General features: G+C 40.7%; 1 protein-coding gene across 1 annotated transcript in view; it reads right to left on the reverse strand.

The window, feature by feature from the left end:
• Positions 1–18,940, reverse strand: part of LOC126480704 (uncharacterized) — a 477,291-nt gene that overhangs the window by 34,786 nt on the left and 423,565 nt on the right. Inside the window, exon 5 of the mRNA XM_050103949.1 lies at positions 13,182–13,326. Coding sequence (XP_049959906.1) covers positions 13,182–13,326 — 145 coding nt within the window. The remainder of the gene's footprint in view (positions 1–13,181; positions 13,327–18,940) is intronic.

The raw sequence follows: 18,940 nt of genomic DNA on the forward strand, positions 1-18,940 counted from the left end.
ATCTCACAGAAATTCATATTAACTAGTTTTAACAAGTCGGAAAAAAAGAAAAGGAAAGACAAAGACAACCTAGCACCAGACACAGACATTAATAGTCATATGCTACATGAAAAATTCACTACATGTAATATTTCTTGGGGTCCAGTTGGATCACATGTTACAATGGAGTGAACACATTGATAAACTAATCAAGGAGCTGAATTAAGCTTAGAAATGTGAATCATTGTGAAATGTGATTTATTAGTCTCATTATATACATTGTACAGATCATATTATCTGTTCTACAGGAGACACGTCAAGTTTAGCAAAAATATAATGTATAATTATTTACAGAAATTCTTTCTACACTATTTTTAGGATAATGCAACACTACAATATTTACTATAAATTAACAGTTTACCAATTTCCCTTGTTGTACACAGACAACACTGCAATATTAGCTACAGATTTTTATTGTTCAAAGTGTCAGACTGTCTTTCATGAATTTTTCAGTGGTATAGTAACTTTTCTCTGTTAAAATACTTTGGAGTAAAATTTTCAGCAAACCAAGGTCCACTGTTAATATGTTTCTTCCTTTTAATTTGCTATTTATTTTTAGCCCCATTTCAGTGGTGTCTGAGCATAAAGCTTTAAGTGATACAAAGGAAATTTGAAGTTTTCCTTGTGATGAGTACCATAGCTGTGCTTAAAATGGAACATTTGAAGATTATGTTGATTATTATATACAAAAACCAAAATTTAAAAAATGTACACTGAAGTAATTGTTAATATTTTTAATTTCTTGAACAATGGGTGACGTGACTCATTTTTGTGGGTGGCACACATGTTTCTTCTGAAGAAGTGGTCTTCCAATTTAAACTTTTATTGATGTTTAGTCCCAAGAATTTCACATAGCTCACTTCTGTCATCAGTTGATTATTATGGGCTATTTGTACAGGACATATTGCTGACAATTTAGAGACAAATTGCATTATCTGGGTCTTAGTGACATTGAACTTCAGTCCATTTTTATGGATTGAGGATTCCAGTTTCCCCAGAACATTTTCTTTATTATCTGGAATCTTTTCTATTGTATCATTTTCTATCAGGACTGAGGTGTCAACTGTGAACAAGACTGAGTGAGCATGAATATTTAATGATAAAGCATTTATATACAGCAAGAACATGTAAGGACCCAGTACGGAGCACTGTGGAACTCCTTGGGAAATTGTTTTCCATTCAGAGTGGTAGTTAGCTGAATTTGATGTTAAAATAAATCTTTGTTTCGTTTCTGTCAGATAAGAGTTGAACCACTCTAATGCAGTATCTTTGATCCCATAGCTCTTCAGTTTGTGAAGTAATAATGAGAGGTTCACCGAGTCAAAGGCATTCGTTAAATCACAGAATATTCCTGAGACTTCTGTACCCTGGTCTAGTGATGTGTTTATTTCTTCTGTAAATTCTCTGATGGCATTTATGGTGCTTTTTCCTCTTTGAAAACCAAACTGATTTTTACAAATAATGTCATTTACTGCAAGGAAATTTTCTAGTTGTTTTGGCACAAGTTTTTCAAATATTTTAGAAAAAACAGGAAGGAGAGAGATAGGCTGGTAGTTTCCCATATCATCTGATGATCCCTTTTTAAATTATGGGTTAATCTCTGAATATTTTAGGACATATGCGAAAGAACCATGTTCAAAGGACTGGTTTACAATAAGTCAGTGGGTATGAAATAATATGGCGTAATGCCTTGATTACTGTTAACGGTATTTCCCCCCATCCAGCTCAATTTTTGTTTTGAATGATAATATTGTGTCTTCCACATCTTTCTGAGTGATTTTTCTGAATTTTTTAAAAGAAATGTTTTGTATGTCGTCTCTATGCCTGAAAATCATATTGTCCTGATGGGCTGCCATGTCTACATCAGATTTTGCTGTATTGACAAGGAAATCATTGAAGCAGTTTGACATTTGAACTCGATTTAAAATAATATAACCCTAAAACCTAATTTGAGAAAATTCTTGACTTTTAACATTGACTCCCAACTCTGATTTCACAACAGAACAGACTGCCATTGTTTTATTTCTTTGTTTATTTATGAATATACTATTTGCCACTTTTTTTCTGGCAGTATCATTTTTTTGAATATAGTCTTATAGCACTTAACATAAGTTACAAAATTAGGGTTTCTATTTACTATGAGCCCATTGTGCACCTGTCTTTCTGGCACTTGAAATTTTTATGCCTGGTGTAATCCAATTTCGTTTGTTCCTATCTTTTGATAAGATTTTGGGGGAAATGTTTACACCCAAAAAACAATTTAGAAATTTATCAAAATTTTTGTTACTTGAATCACAGTGGTCTAAATGCCAACTTATAACACTTAATTTATCACAAAACAACTCTAAATTTACTTTGCTAAATTCCTTCTTATATAAGATTCATATTTTAGTTTCTCTGGTGTAGGGAGCTCTATAAACAAAGGTGAGTGATCCAATATCCCTAGATCTAGGTAAAACTAGTAATTTGTAATAATATTAGCCTATGTATGCAGGTTGCTGAGTGGAAGTTTTCTCTAGTGCACGTAGTAAACTTTAGCTTGATACCATATTTTTGGATTAAATCGCGAAATTTTTCAATGTCACTGCTTTCAATTAATGTATTAAAGTTGAATCCTCCTGCAATCACAATCTATTTCTTGCTTCCTTTTTTAAGTTTATCTAAGAGATATTGAAATTTTTCCAAGAACAAATTAGTAGCAGAACTCTCAGGAATTCTGTAAATTGATATTATCACAGTATTTAAATCACACAGCTTTCAAAAATACATACTTCATTTAGGTAACTAAAATCTCCTTTCAAATTTTTACAGTTTCCATTTTGGATCACCACTTTTGTTTTCTCACCCTTTTCGGAAGTTTTCAGTTTCCCTTGCTTTTAATGATTCTGCGGATGTCTACGATCATTTTGCTGAAAGTCATTGAACCTAACCTATTCAAGTGTAGCCCATGCTTTCCCAGATAATTACCACCTCCAAATTTGTTTGAGTCTACAAAAATTGCATCCGACTTGTCTCACTGTTCCCCGCTTCCACTGTTATCTTATTTATGTATGTATCACTTACTGACCTTCTGCGTAAAATTGCACTAATGACAATTTTCGAATTTGCGAATTTGCAAACACAGTTTTTGCTGAGAGCATCAAGTTCCGTGTTTCACTGATTATTTCTTCATCACTTCTGTTCCAGATGGAATTTGTTCTGGCATGAATGAAAACACCTTCGGATTTGTCCTTTTCTTCATTTCCACATTCAGTTTCATTTCGTTTCGAATTTAGAATATTTTGAAAGTGTCTGCTGATCTCATGCGATCGGGCTCCAGGACGAACATCGATTTCACAGCTAGGAGCTGTAACATTTTTCAGTATGGAGTCGCCAAAAACAAGAAAGTCCCTTTTTTCAATCGGTTTTGCTGCGGCACTTCCACGTTTGTCCTTTTTGTAGGTCACTGTTTCCCATTTATATTTGTATACAGATAGCCCGGTGCAGTCTCAAACAATGTCTTTCCTTTTCATCACATCTGGTAAGTCTCTCCTGATCCGGGGTTGTGAGTGACTTTTCCGAACAATACCCATTTTCGTAAAACTCTCCAATCCATTTCATCCACCTTTCTTCTTTCCCCTTCAACACGTCTGCTGCAAGAAGGAATCTCTGGTCCTGAAAGCTTTCTTAAGTGAAATCTCTTTTTTTTTTATGTATGTGTGTGTGTTCTCATGTCGCTGCTTGGTGAATAGATTTTTTTATCTATCCAATTATATTGGAATATTTTGTTTGTTTTCAGGTACTTGCCTGCAATTCTAGTACACATCAAAATCCCCATATCCAAGGTCAGTTCAAGATCATTTTTCCATACAAGTAAATTATCATTTGATCCCAAACTCCCATTTGCCGTCATACACTTTAACCTGTATCAGTGTTTGCTATAAATTGTGACATGCACTGTATACAAATCTTGTACTTGGGCACCCTTGGGGTCCATTTCAGCTTGGCACCCAAGTGGCCACTGCTAACTGTGATACAACCCACTGCACAAATCTTACAGTTATGGAACTTGTCGTGTCCTTCACGTGACGTCTTGTTTTCCTTGGGTTCCTTGGGCCTTAAACTGACCCTGTCCATGGAGAACTGCAGAAAATCGCTAGATGGCTGAAAGCAACATAGGGCAACCCATCTCCACTAAATCAATGTACTACACTTTTTTTACTCCTCTAGCAGCGTGCTACAATTCATAGCATGGGAATTTAAATGAGAACCACAACTGCAGACACATACATACAAACCAAATAATAAGTTTATTAAAACTTCATGAGTAGTCCTAGCAAGGATGTGGCACTGATGAGGAATGTTCCCAGAATGAATGGATGAGTATTCAAAGTAAAAATAGATGATCAGAAGAAGGATAAATTCAACAAATGGGAAACTGAGTAGAAATCTGTAAAGAGAGATACAATGTGAAGGTTTCAACATCTACATTCACTCCTACACCTCACAAGACACTGTGTGATGTGTGAAAGAGGGTTCTTCTTCTACCATTAATCCTTGTTCCGTTCATGACTGGTGCACAGGAAACTCCTGTAGTAATTCTAATTTTTATGATATTCTCATCGTTGTCCATTTAATACTTATGTGAGAGGAAGTAATATATTTTCAGGTCCTTCTTGAAACCTACGCTCTCACAATTTCAACATTAAATCTCTCGGTGATACCTATCATCTTTCTTGTAACATCTGTCACTAGACTTTGTTGAACATCTCTATAATGCTCACATGTTTACAAAAGAATCCCATGATAAATCGTGTCATTGTTCATTGTCTCTTCTCTATGTCTTCCATTAACAATAGGAACTCCAGTCTTATGAGCAATGCGCAGCAATTGGTCAAACAAATTTTTTGAGTGCTACTTCTTCTGTAGATGAACTACACTTACTTAAATTTCTTCAGATGAGTCCCAGCCTGCCATCTGCTGTTCCTACAACTGGTTTCACACTGAAGAGTCAAAGAAACTGGTATAGGCATGCATATCCAAATACAGAGACATGTAAACAGGCAGAATAAGGAGCTGCAGTCGGCAACGCCTATAAAAGACAACAAGTCTCAGGCGCAGTTGTTAGATTGGTTATTGCTGCTACAATGGCTGGTTATCAAGATTTAAGTAAGTTTGAATGTGGTGTTATAGTCGACAGATGAACGATGGGACACAGCATCTCTGACGTAGCAATGAAGTGGAGATTTTTCCGTACAACCATTTCACGAGTGTACCGTGAATATTCAGAATCTGGTACAACATCAACTCTCTACTACCACTGCGACCAGAAAAATATCCTCCAAGAATGGGACCAATGATGACTGAAGAGAATCACTCAACATGACAGAAGTGCAACTGTTCCGCAAATTGCTGCAGAATCCAATACGGATGGACGTGTACAGGTATGGAGACAGCCTCATCAATCCATGGACCCTGCATGTCAGCAGGAGACTGTTCAAGCTGGTGGAGGCTGTGTAATCGTGTGGGAGGCCCCTGATACATTTAGACATGACTCTGACAGGTGGAACGTACATAAGCATCCTGTCTTATCACCTGCATCGATTCATGTCCATTGTGCATTCCGATGGACTTGGGAAATTCCAGAAGGACAATGTGACACTTCACAAGCCCAGAAGTGCTACAGAGTGGCTCCAGGAACACTCTTATGAGTTTAATCACTTCCGCTGCCCACCAAACTCCCCAGACATAAACAGCATTAAGCATATTTGGGATATCTTGCAATGTGCTTCAGAAGAGATCACCACCCCCTCATACTCTTACGGATTTATGGAAAGCCATGCAGGATTCATGGTGTCAATTCCCTCCAGCACTACTTCAGACATCAGTCGACTCCCAGCCACGTCGTTTTGCGACACTACTGTGTGCTCGCGGAGACCTACATGATATTAGGCACGTGTATCAGTTTCTTTGGCTCATCAGTGTATACTGTCAGTATCCGTTAGGTCTCTCTGGACAGTTACTTCTAGGCGTTTTATGTTCACACTGCTTCTAGGCTAATGGTCAGTAACGCAATCTAACAATAGATGTTCTTCAATTATTTATGGACAATACACTACATTTATAGGTATAAATCCAGGGCCATCTGACCATCCTTACACAGTCATCGACACTCTGCAGACCTTCCTGCATTTCGCTACAGTCTTCTGGCGTTGCGACCTTCCTGAAGATTGTAGCATCATCTGCATCTACATGACTACTCTGAAGTTCATATTTAAGGGCCTGGCAGAGCGTTCTTCAAACCAACTTTATATATTTCTTCTATCCTAGTACTCCCAAACGTCGCATGGGGAAAACTAACAGTTAAACCTTTCTGTGTTAGCTCTGATTTCTATTATTTTATTAGTGTGTATTTCTCCCTACATACATGGTCAAGAACAAACTATTTTCCCATTCGGAGGAGAAAGTTGGTGACTGAAATTTCGTGAGAAGATCTCGTCGCAACGAAAAAGTTCTTGGTTCAACAACTGCCACCCACACTGTGGCATTCTTCCCCTATTTCACGATAGTAAAAAACGAGCTGCCCTCGTTTGAACTTTTTCGATGAACTTCGTCAATCATACCTGGAAAGAAGCCCTTAGCGTGCAGCAATACTGCAGAGGAGGTCGGACAAGCGTAGTTAAGGGAGTCTTTTTTTGTATATCCGTTGCCTCTTCTAAGTGTTCTACCATTAAAATGTAGTCTGATTCGCCTTCCCCACAACATTTTCTATGTAATCGTTCCCATTTAAGTTGTTCCTAATTGAAATCATTACTTATTTAATTACACTGGACTCGCATTCGGGAGGACGACGTTTCAGTCGCGCGTCCGGCCATCCTGATTTAGGTTTTCCATGATTTCCTTAAATCGCTCCAGGAAAATGCCGGAGTGGTTCCTCTGAAAGGGCATGGCCGACTTCCTTCCCCGTCCTTCCTTAAACCTATGAGACCGATGACGCCGGCCGCGGTGGCCGAGCAGTTCTAGGCGCTACAGTCTGGAACCGCGCGGCCGATACGGTCGCAGTTTCGAATCCTACCTCGGGCATGGGTGTGTGTGATGTCCTTAGGTTAGTTAGGTTTAAATAGTTCTAAGTTCTAGGGGACTGATGACCTCAGAAGTTCGGTCCCATAGTGTTCGGAGCCATTTGAACCATTTTTTTTAGACCGATGACCTCGCAGTTTGGCCTCTTCCCCCAAACAACCCAACCCAACTTATTTAGTTGAACTGACAGGCCTTAGATTTGTGTGGTGTATAGTATAACCGAAATTTAATTGGTTCCTTTTAGTGCTCATGTGGATGAGCAAACACTTTTCATTATTCAAGGTCAATTGCCGCTTTTTGCACCATACGGTATCTTGTTTAAATCATTTTGCAAATGGTTTTGATCTTCTGATGACTTCACTAGTCAGTAAACAACAGCATCATCTGCAAACCACGTAAGGGGGTTGCTCATATTGGTTTCTAAATCGTTCATACAGATTGTTGCAAATGATCTTGGGGAACACCAGATATCACTTCCGTTTTTCTTGATTAATTTTCGCCAATTATTACGAACTGTTACCTTTCTGACAGGAAATCAAAGAGTCTAGTCGCACAACTGCGACGATACCCCGTTGCCATGTGGTTTACCTATAAGCCGATTGTGAGGTGTCAAAAGCCCTCTGGGCAAGGACGATATTTTCTGAACCCGTGCTGACTGTGTATCAATAGATCGCGTTCTTCAAGGTAATTCATAGCCTTCGAACGTAGTATTCGTTCCAGAATCCTACTGCAAATCGATGTCAGTGACATGGGTATGTAATTCAGCGATTTACTCTTACTTCATTTCTTGGGTATTGTTGGTGCCCCGCGCAATTTTTCCGATGTTTCGTAGACCGATCGGTTGTATACGACAGCTAAGCACGAGGGTACCTGAAGACTTGCCTTTAGTAAGTGTTTTAAGCTGCTTCACTACACCGAGGGACATCGACTTCTACGTTACTCATGTTGGCTGCTATTCTCGATTGGAATTCTGGAATATTTACTTCGTCTTCTTTAGTGAATGAATTTCGGGAAACCGTATTTAGTAACTCATGTCATCGGTTACATAACTATAGTTACCGTACTGTGAAGGTAGTGATGATGTCTTACCTCTGATGTGTCATCAGACATAGTAAATGTAGCACAAAAATAAGCCTGTTTGTGCAGAGTTTATCGTAATACAAAACAGCTTACAACTAATGGCACACAACGACACACACACTGAATAAAAATCAAAAGCCAAAGCATCTAAAGAATGGGAGGTAACACAGCTCTAAAACAGTATTGCTTCTTCAAGATAACATTAACATTGTAGCATTAACACTCTCCTTCAACGTTAATTATCAGTGTTACAGTAACAAATTACAAGCTCTAAGTAAGTCCTAACAAGCCTCTTAATTTTTCAAATTTTATTTTACCTAGTACCTTTGTTAGAACAACAATTTGTTGATCATTTGTGCTGAAGTGCTTTAACATAACTTTCTTAGTAGACACTTTCTCATAAGCAAAAATTTTACATTTGTATGCTTTGGTTCATAATGGAACTGTAGGTTCTTGCAAACGCTTATTACTGGCATATTATCTTCATAAAATACAACATGGCTTTGACTGCCAGAAAGACTATGATACAAATTACTGAGCCAACATGCCTCACTAGATGCCTTGCTTAAGGCTACAAATTCAGATTCTGTTGACGACAAAGACACTGTGGGTTGCTTCTTAGATTAGATTAGATTTACTTTCATTCCAATTCATCCGTAAACAGGAGGTCATTCAGAATGTACAACATGCCAGAAAAACAATAATACATGACAAATATTTAAAACTCTAACAAATAAGCTAACATACCATTCCACAGGTCCCAAGTGGAATGATCGTCATTTTTTTTAATGAACACTATATGAAAGACTCATTTTACAAAAACTTTTCTTCATACCAGTCTTGATGTTTTTTCAGACAATGCAAGGTTCAAATGATCCAAAAGTGAAGCGTAATAGGGTCTGTTTATGATTCTGCCATTTTCCAAGCAATCTAAGAGGAATATTCCTTGGGAATCTCAAAAAACAGTTGCCATCACCTCAGCAGGTGACAAAATCCTGTTTGCATTCTTCAGTGCACTCTCACCACCCTTTTTCCATTGTTTTGGCTGCCGTTTTGACTCTGGTGTGTGCCGGCCGGAGTGGCCGTGCGTTCTAGGCGCTACAGTCTGGAACCGAGCGACCGCTACGGTCGCAGGTTCGAATCCTGCCTCGGGCATGGATGTGTGTGATGTCCTTAGGTTAGTTAGGTTTAATTAGTTCTAGGTGACCGATGACCTTAGAAGTTAAGTCTCATAGAGCTCAGAGCCATTTGACTCTGGTGTGTAATGACGGATCCAGGTTTAATCAAAAGTCGGAAATCGGAGCAAAAAGTCTTGCGGATTCCGATTCGACGTCACCGACATTGTGTTGAAATGCTGTGCCAGATGCCTGTGGCCGATTGTGAGCAATCGCGCCACCCACCTCGCACAAAACTTCTTCGTCAGTTCTCCATGCCCAATATTATGCGCTCTCTCATTTGAGGTGCCTACAGACTCAGCAATCTCACGAATTTTTATTCGGCTGTCTTCATCATAGATTTTGAGAATGGTTTCCTTTGTAGTGGCCTCAACTGGACAGTCAGAGTGCGCTTCGTCTTCAGTGCTTGTCCAATCATGTTTAAATTCTTAAATCCAAAGTAAATGGTCTTCAGTGATGGTGCAGAGTCTGCGTGACTTTCATCCAATTCTATTTTGATTTGTGCGGCAAACCAATCCTTCAAATGAAAATTTTTAATAACATGACAACACTCAGTTTGCTTAATTTTCAATCGCAGTCGACACACTGACCTATTCAGACAAGACAGACAAAGGAAGAAGACAGTGTCAGACAGTCAGAGGGAGACAGAGAGAGAGAGAGAGAGAGAGAGAGAGAGAGAGAGATCAACGACAGAATGAGCGCTTTCTCGAGTAGATAAGAGGTGAAGCCATAGTGCAACTAGCCTTACTCAGAGCAGCCATGTGTGGCGTCCTACATGGACAGATGGTTGTATGTGCGGGCTGGGTTCTGCCAAACTGAGTGGAGTACGTAGTGTCGCAGCGGTCTGCAACTGGCACATGTTAGCTTGGCTCACTTACACGTGTGGACCGCACTTTCACCAAAGCAGTTGCTGTTTACTTCCCATTTAAGACACTGTACCGGAGACAGGTTGTGGAACAAGTTTTTGATCCCAGTGTGTGCAATGTGCTCAACCTTAGATGGGTCGTTTAGTGTGGCTAATGTATATGAGAATGGTAATCTGGTCTCCCCCTCCCAGATGATGCCCTCTCTCCCTCCATTTATCCCTCCTATTAACTCTGACCCTCATCTCCCCTTCCTTTCTTCTGTCTTTTCCCCAGGCTCCCTCTTCCCCCCCTTCCATCCCGATTTTTCTCCGCCTACCCTCTCTCTGCATCCCTTCTCTCCCCCTCCCCAAGAGTCCTCTTGCATTCCCCTCCTCTGCCTTTCCCCACTCCCTCTCGCATCTGCGCAGCCCCTCCCCCCTTCTTATGAGTCCTCGTCCTCCGTCAGCTCCTTCTCCACCTCCCCCCCCCCCCACTTCGTTTTTTCCTTTCCTTCCCCCTTCTTTCCCACCATCTGTCCAGGTTTCCCCCCGTCTGCCTTTGGCTGTGGTGTGTCATATTTTTGCCAACTTTTTCGTGCAGTGTTCAAGTGAGTGTTCAGTGTTGTGAGTCTTTCCAAAGTGTTGCGAACAGAAATCATGCTGTCGCTGGGTATGATTTTTATATCTCTTGTGAACAGAAACCAGACTGTCGCAGTGTTTTTAATTGTATGTCTATTATTTTACTTGTCTGCTTCTTGTGTATTTCATTAGCATCACCAACCCTTTGTTTTATGTTTTAAGTTCCACGATTTTCCGCTATTTTACCATTTAAGTCACCGATTTTATCACCTGCTTTTATTATTTATTATCTTCATTTTTTTAAAACAAATTCTGTAGGCTGAAGAGCGGCATACTAAGCTGCTGCCAGCCCGTACTCTTTGGGGGAATCGAAACTCAATAAAGGGGGGGGGGGGGGGGGAAAAAGCATTTCGGTAGTAGCGACGAAGGACGCAGTGAAAGTTTAACATCCGGTAAGCACTAATCCTGTCCTAAAAATTTGTACTAAAGCAAACTTGTCTGAAGTTCGCTGAACTGGTTACCAGACATCAATCGCGTTCCAGTGCCCGCGTAGTAGACCGAGCGAGGTGGCGCAGTGGTTAGCACACTGGACTCGCATTCGGGAGGACGACGGTTCAATCCCATCTCCGGCCATCCTGATTTAGGTATTCCGTGATTTCCCTAAGTCGCTTCAGGCAAATGCCGGGATGGATCCTTTCAAAGGGCACGGCTGATTTCCTTCCCCATCCTTCCCTAACCCGAGCTTGCGCTCCATCTCTAATGACCTCGTTGTCGACGGGACGTTAGACACTAATATCCTCCTCCTCCTCCCCGCGTAGTACGACAGAAAGACCACCATGAATTTTAAAAAGGTGTAGTGCACCAAGCAAGTGAGGTGCTGTTTATTCATATTTAAATTTGTCACTTGAGTTTGCCGAGCTTTTTGTCTTTTTAAGTAAGTTTTTTCATAAAGTGAACTCCTTTTTTTAAATTGTACATAGTAACTGAGGTGCTGTGTTTTGTTTTAATATTTAAATTGGTCAGTTGGTTTGGCAATTAAGTTCTCTTGCTCCTTCTCTAGTTAAGAAGCAGTTTTGGTGTAAATTAAAAGCCTAGTTCTGATGTTATTAAGGGCCAACACATTTTATTCACGTTGCTCGATTGTTATAAGTGCTTAATAGTTGTTGTGTTGCAGGAGTTGTTGTTATTACGTGTGGAAATTGTGTTGATGTATGGCCAAAGTAACAGCCATAGAGGTGGCATTGACGAGAGGCAACCGCCGATTGTCCAGTCTGAAGTTAATCCCTTATTGTAAAAGGGACTGGCCTTCTTGCCATTGCATTTCTTATCTTTCAAGTGATTTGATTTGTTCACAATTGTGAATATTTGTTTTCTCAAAATTTATCTTAGAGTTTGCCTAAAGAAATTTTAAAATTTATGGTAGTTTTGAAGGTTTTAAAGTTGACATTTTAATCTACTATAAAGTTATTTACATTTTTTGATATTTGGTTTTAATGCTAGGTCTTCTGTAAATATAAATTTAAACAGTCATGGTTTTTCAGGTAAAAGAAACCTTTGCATAGAGTCTAATAGGTGTCAGTAATTGTGATGTGAAATTACCAGCCTTTGGGTATTTAGTAAAATAAATAAGTTTTTTTTTTAAATAGTGCTTAACATCTTCTGTTCTCAGGATCACTCCTACTCCATAAGCTAGAAACTACTCGTTTGGTTCAAAATTAGTTAGCATTTAGAATGAGATTTTCACTCTGCAGCGGAGTGTGCGCTGATATGGAACTTCCTGGCAGGTTAAAACTGTGTGCCGGACCGAGACTCTAACTCGGGACCTTTTCCTTTCGCGGGCAAGTGCTCTAACATCTGAGCTACCCAAGCACGACTAACGACCCGTCCTCACAGCTTCAATTCTGCCAGTACCCCGTCTCCTACCTTCCAATCTTCACAGAAGCTCTTCTGCGAACCTTGCACAACTAGCACTCGTGGAAGAAAGGATAGAGGACTTGCCCGCTTGCCCGCGAAATGCAAAGGTACCGAGTTCGAGTCTAGGTCCGGCACACAGTTTTAATCTGCCTAGTTAACATTTGTCAGATTAAAACTGTATGGAATAAATTAAATTGTAATATTTTCCAGCGTATGGCCCAACAATACCTGTTTCGCCCATAGCAAAATACTCAAAAAGTATCCCTGAAAAATATCAGAAAAAAAAGTCTGTGGAGTTCGGGTTGACCCTGCAAGTTTGTAAAGCATAGCAGTTTTTTTCGCCTGGGAAAGCAGCAGGAAATGAAAAATAGCTATAGATCAGTTGTGTGGTTTTATCTACTAGCCCATGTTTATTCTGTAAGATTGGCGACATTTGCTGCGTTTGGTCCTAGTCCAGCTGAAACTTCGCTGTAGGTGATCGAAGAACGTACCTGGTGCTATCCGACCTGACTCGGAAGCGGGCCCACGGTGCAGCACGTCCTTGACGAAGATGCCGTCTCTCATGTTGCCGCACACCGTGAAGCCCAGGCCAGTGAAGTCGTGGCTCCGTAGCGAAACTATGCGGATATGAGGCTCCTGTAAACACAACAGTGATCTCCTAAGACTTTAGCCACAAAAATCAGTTGTGACAATTTGAAACGTATGTACGTACACGTACGTTCTGTAGCACAAATTTCTCGTTAAAAAAAAAGAAAAAAGTATTTTCCTTGAAAATTCCGGCTTATAAGTAACTGGAAATGCTCTGTCGTCAAATTTAGATGTGAGCCGTGGTAAAAATTGCTGTTTTGAAGAGCGCGCCGTAGCGCGTTGTGTGAAGCAGTCGCCCTCCGTTTCTGGCGGTGGCGCCGCTGTGGCAATCGCAGCTTTGGTGTCTCCCTCTGGTGGGAAAGGGGAAAGGTTGCCTGTTCACGTGCATTTAAGGGGCGCTATGAGCTCGCTAGGCGGGGAGTCTGGTCAGTTGGTCAGCCGGGTCAGTGTGGGGCAGTCAGTGTGTGTGTGTCTGTCTGTCTGTCGTCCGGAGTGCTAGTATGTGTTAGGTCACCAGTCTGCTCGAGTCTGTTCAAGCAATGGTCATTGGCGGTTGGATCGATCGATTGGTTGGTCGGTCGGTCGCGCACTGGGACACAAGATGACTTGTCTGTCTTGAGCGTCGGCGCATGTGAGGTCGCCACGTCAGTCCAGTGGCCTGCGCCGTATAGCGAGGGGTAGTGGCTTCGCGGCCGACACGAGAGCAACAAGAGTCAACCCACGACATCGGTCTGGCCGGCGCGAGCTGCGACGCCGTGAGACGGGAGATCGGCGCGCCTTCCTGCGTCCGTTGAAGCGGCTGGTAGCGGACGGTTCGGCAGAGCGTTTTGGGCGTGCTGCGCTAGGTCTTCGCCAGACATCGCAGTTTATTAAAAGTTAAGTGATTCGTGATATGTTGTTTCTTTTACATGTTAAATTCTACTTGTGTTCTTGGTCGGTCTCTTGTCCCCAGCTTGCTCTTCTGTCTCTCGTCCGCATTTGTTAGGCAGTTAGTGTGTGTCTGTCTGTCTGCCGTACGTTAATAGCTGCCTTTGTCATGTTTGTCGGATTCGGTGTTAACGAATTTATTCCTTGAAGTGTAACGGCCAAATTCCTGAAATATGTTTTTATCTTGCCTATCATCTGGAGAGGCGGTATATGTGTAATGTAGAGCATGTTTGTATATTTTATGTAAGACTGCATTTTATGGGTTTTTATTTAAATGGTCATTTTAGTATATAAAGCTGCCACCATTCCACCGTGAGAGTGTTTTTTTTTAATCAAGTTGCACCTTCGGTGGCAAGTTAATTTTTCTAATGTTAGTGTTTTGTACCATTTCCATCCCACCTACTGGGTGCATAGTTTATGTGCTTGCGTGAGTTGTTAAAACTTTTAGTTTAAAGTAATCTGGTGTGTTGCAGATTTGCACCAGTGCAGTCTTTCAGAAGTTGTTGTGAGCGGTCGTGATTACGGCCATATCAAAAGGCAGCGGCAAGGTTCTCAGCCCGAAAGCTCATACTGACAATATTTGTTCTTTCTGCCTTTGAATAAAATTGTAACTTGGTATTTTGAGGGTGCTTTCTGATTATAATTTTAAATCTGTTTAAAAAAAAGGCTTTTAGAAATAAAATTTCCATTTGTTGAAAGAAATTTAATTTTTTTTCATCAGTTACCCACTGGCAACTACTTCCGCGCTCACACAGTGTGATTAAATGTGTTAATGTTCTTGATGAATCCTTAGTAAACAAAGTAAATTCTTAAGAAAAGGTTTGAAAGTAAATTCACGGTTCAAGATGTAATCACAATACATTCTAACCAGTGTTGCATAAGATGTGACCACACCATTGGAAATAATGCAAACTGGGGTAAATCAACAAAAGATACATAATATTATGAATTCTTTGATGTTTACGTTGATAAGAACTTGAAGAGATGTTAGAGATAATCTTAAACTTTTAAGCTCACCAAATTTTAAGTTGCGGATAATATAAAATTTACTATATGAAAATATCAAAGAGCTCACTTACTTTTGCTATTTCCATTAGAGAATTTTTTATGGCATCGTATCATTGTGATTGAGGAAATAGTTTTCTGTTGTACAGAAGCATGTAGTAAGGATAATACATCGTGTACACTCCTGTAGAGAGCTCTTTAAGCAGTTGGGATATCGATGTCTCCCTTATGAACGTTATTGCCATCAATTAAATGCAGTAACATTCACAAATACTGTCACGTCATTACCACAGTCAAGTCCAAATTCGAAAGCAGGGTCGTTTATGAAATATGAGAACGTGCTGAAAAGTAATGTTTACGAATTTTTATGTGGAAACTCTGAAACCTTTTTAAATAAAACAAATGGTGTTAACATTCTACATTTTTATTCTTCATTTCTACATACATTGAAGAGCCAAAGAAACTGGTACACCTGCTTAATATCGTGTAGGGGCCCTGCGAGCACGCAGAAGTGCCGCAACACGTGACATGGACTCGACTAGCGTCTTTAGTAGTGCTGGAGGGAACTGACACCACGACTCCATAAATCCGTAAGAGTACGAGGGTGTGGAGACCTCTTCTGAACAGCATGATGCCAGGCATTCCAGATATGCTTACTAATGTTCACGTCTGGGGAGTTTGGTGGCTAGCGGAAGTGTTTAAACTGAGAAAATTGTTCCTGGAGCCACTCTGCTGAAATTCTGGACGTGTGGGGTGTCACATTGTCCTACTGGAATTGCCCAAGTCCGTCGGAATCCAAAATGGACATGAATGGCTGCAGGTAATGCTTACGTATGTGTCACCTGTCAGAGTCGTATCTAGACGTATCAGGGGTCCCATATCACTCCAACTGTAAACGCCCGACACCATTACGGAGCCTCCACCAGCTTGAACAGTCCCCTGCTGATATGCAGGGTCATGGATTCATGAGGTTGTCTCCGTATCTGTACACGTCCATCTGCTCGATACAATTTTAAACGAGACTCCTCCGACCAGGCAACATGTTCCAGGCATCAACAGGCCAATGTCAGTGTTGACGGGGTCAGGCGAGGCGTAAAGCATTGGCTTACGCAGTCAAGAGAAATTTGTTAACACCGAGTATAGATTTAAGTGTCAGGAAGTCAGTTTTGAAAGTATTTGCATGGAGTGTAGCCATGTATGGAAGTGAAACATGGACGATAAATAGTTTGGACAAGAAGAGAATAGAAGCTTTTAAAATGTGGTGCTACAGAAGAATGCTGAAGATTGGATGGGTAGATCACATAACTAATGAGGAAGTATTGAATAGGATTGGGGAGAAGAGAAGCTTGTGGCACAACTTGACTAGAAGAAGGGATCGGTTGGTAGGACATGTTCTGGGGCATCAAGGGATCACCAATTTAGTATTGGAGGGCAGTGTGGAGGGTAAAAATCGTAGAGGTAGACCAAGAGATGAATACACTAAGCAGATTCAGAAGGATGTAGGTTGCAGTAGGTACTGGGAGATGAAGAAGCTTGCACAGGATAGAGTAGCATGGACAGCTGCATCAAACCAGTCTCAGGACTGAAGACCACAACAACAACAACAACAACATGCAGTCATCAAAGATAGACAAGTGGCCCGTCGGCTCCGAAAGCCCATATCGATGACGTTTCGTTGAATGTTTCGAACGCTGATGCTTGTTGATGCCCCAGCATTGAAATCTGCAGCAATTTTAGGAAGGTTTGCTCTTCTGTCACGTTGAACAGTTCTCTTCAGTCGTCGTTGGTCTCGTTCTTGCAGGATCTTTTTCCGGCCGCAGAGATGTCGGAGATTTGATGTTTTACCGGTTTCATGATATTCATGGTACACTCGTGAAATGGCCGTACGGGAAAATTTCCACTTCATTGCTACCTCGGAGATGCTGTGCCCCATTGTTCGTGTTCCGACTGTAACACCACGTTCAAACTTACTTAAATCCTAATAACCTGCGATTGTAGGAGCAACAAACGATCAAGCAACTACGCCAGACACTTCTTGTCTTATATGGGCGTAGTCGACCGCAGCGCCGTATTCTGCCTATTTACATATCTCTGTATTTGAGCAGGCATGCTTATACCAGTTTCTTTGGCGCTTCAGTGTGATTGCATTCCCCTACCGCCAGTGGGCTCCGAGGTGTAGCGTGTAACATGGAGGTGGTTAACTTAACTACGTCGGTGCGTGAGAAACAGCTTGCTGCAATCGAGTTTCACATTCGCATTCGAAGAGATTGTCCACACACCGAGAAACCTCTCCTTCAGCTTGACAATGTCAGACCACACATGAGTGCTGCGACATCTGCAACCATCTGATGACTTGGGCGCACTGTCATCTATCAACCTCCATACAGTCTCGATTTTCATCTGTTTCCAAAACGTAAGGAGCGCCTTCGAGCACTTGACTTTGACAGTGTTGAAGCGGTGTGAGCAGAGGTGAGGTGGTGGCTCCGTCAACGAAGTCAAACATTCTGCAGTGACAGTATGAAAAAAAACTTGGTCTCTCGTTGGGAGAGATGTGTTCATCGCCAGCGTGACTAATGTGATATTATTATTATTATTATTTTATAATAATAATAATAATAATAATAATACTATGAATGGTAAGAAAAATTAATTTAAAGCAAATTACAATTTCATTATTAGAAATGTTCTGCTGTACGATTTTTGGCTGATCGTACTTTTACATTTCAATTGTAGACCAGGCAGCAGGCTTCAAGGACTACAGTGCGTGTCAAAAATAACAAAATCCTCCTTACTTGGTTCCACTTCACTTCAGTAAAAACTACTTAATACCGATGTACAAGGAAAAATGGTTTTTTTTCTTCATTTGTCTGCACCTTACCACGCATTCGTAATTAATGTCTTTGCCAATGCTTATGGTCGATCGGTGTTTCATTTTTTTGTTTTTAATAAAGTTTAACTTTAGGATATCCTGGGAGCTTTCACCATGTACCTACAGACTACAATAAAAAATAAATATGTAGACATGAAGAATAAAAATGTCAAATGTTCATAAGGTTTGTTTTATTTAAGAAGCTTTAAGAGTTTTCACGTAAAAAGTTCGGAGGCATTACTTTTCAGCACGTCCTCGTACAATACTTATCACTGAAGGCACGTTTATTACTGACACTGACGTACAGGTACAATGGTACAATAGAACTGAACTCATGGATGAAGAGTGCTGTTATTTGTACAAACATGGAACATTCCAGAATATGCGAACGGTTCAAACATAAGAAATGTTGAGAGCCTTCTAGAAATGATAAATACTAAATAACCAATATTTACTGGTGATGGTGTTTGAACTAGTGACCTGCAACATGAAAACGAACGACGCCAACCGCTACTCCACAAGGTATACTGCACAGCTCGATGCAGTAAACTTGAAAGAGAAACGATGTACACTATCCAGGACTGAGGAAATGAACGTGGTAAAGCATAAATCACTGTACACATGTAAAAACAAACCATACCATGTTGTAAATGGTCAGCATATTGCCATAGTTTTCAACTGAGGCAGTGTGCTACAACTGTAAATCGGACTCGTTCCACGTTATAGCAAGAGGCCGCGATTACGACCCACAGAATATGCGGATGACTGACTAATAAAAATATTTCATTTATTTATGAAGCTCTTGCTCAGTATGATTCTTACCACAGCGTTTACGTCGTATCACTTTTTCTTTTGGCGGTT

Source organism: Schistocerca serialis, chromosome 5, assembly GCF_023864345.2.
Source record: "Schistocerca serialis cubense isolate TAMUIC-IGC-003099 chromosome 5, iqSchSeri2.2, whole genome shotgun sequence".
NCBI classification, from domain to species: Eukaryota; Metazoa; Arthropoda; class Insecta; order Orthoptera; family Acrididae; genus Schistocerca; species Schistocerca serialis.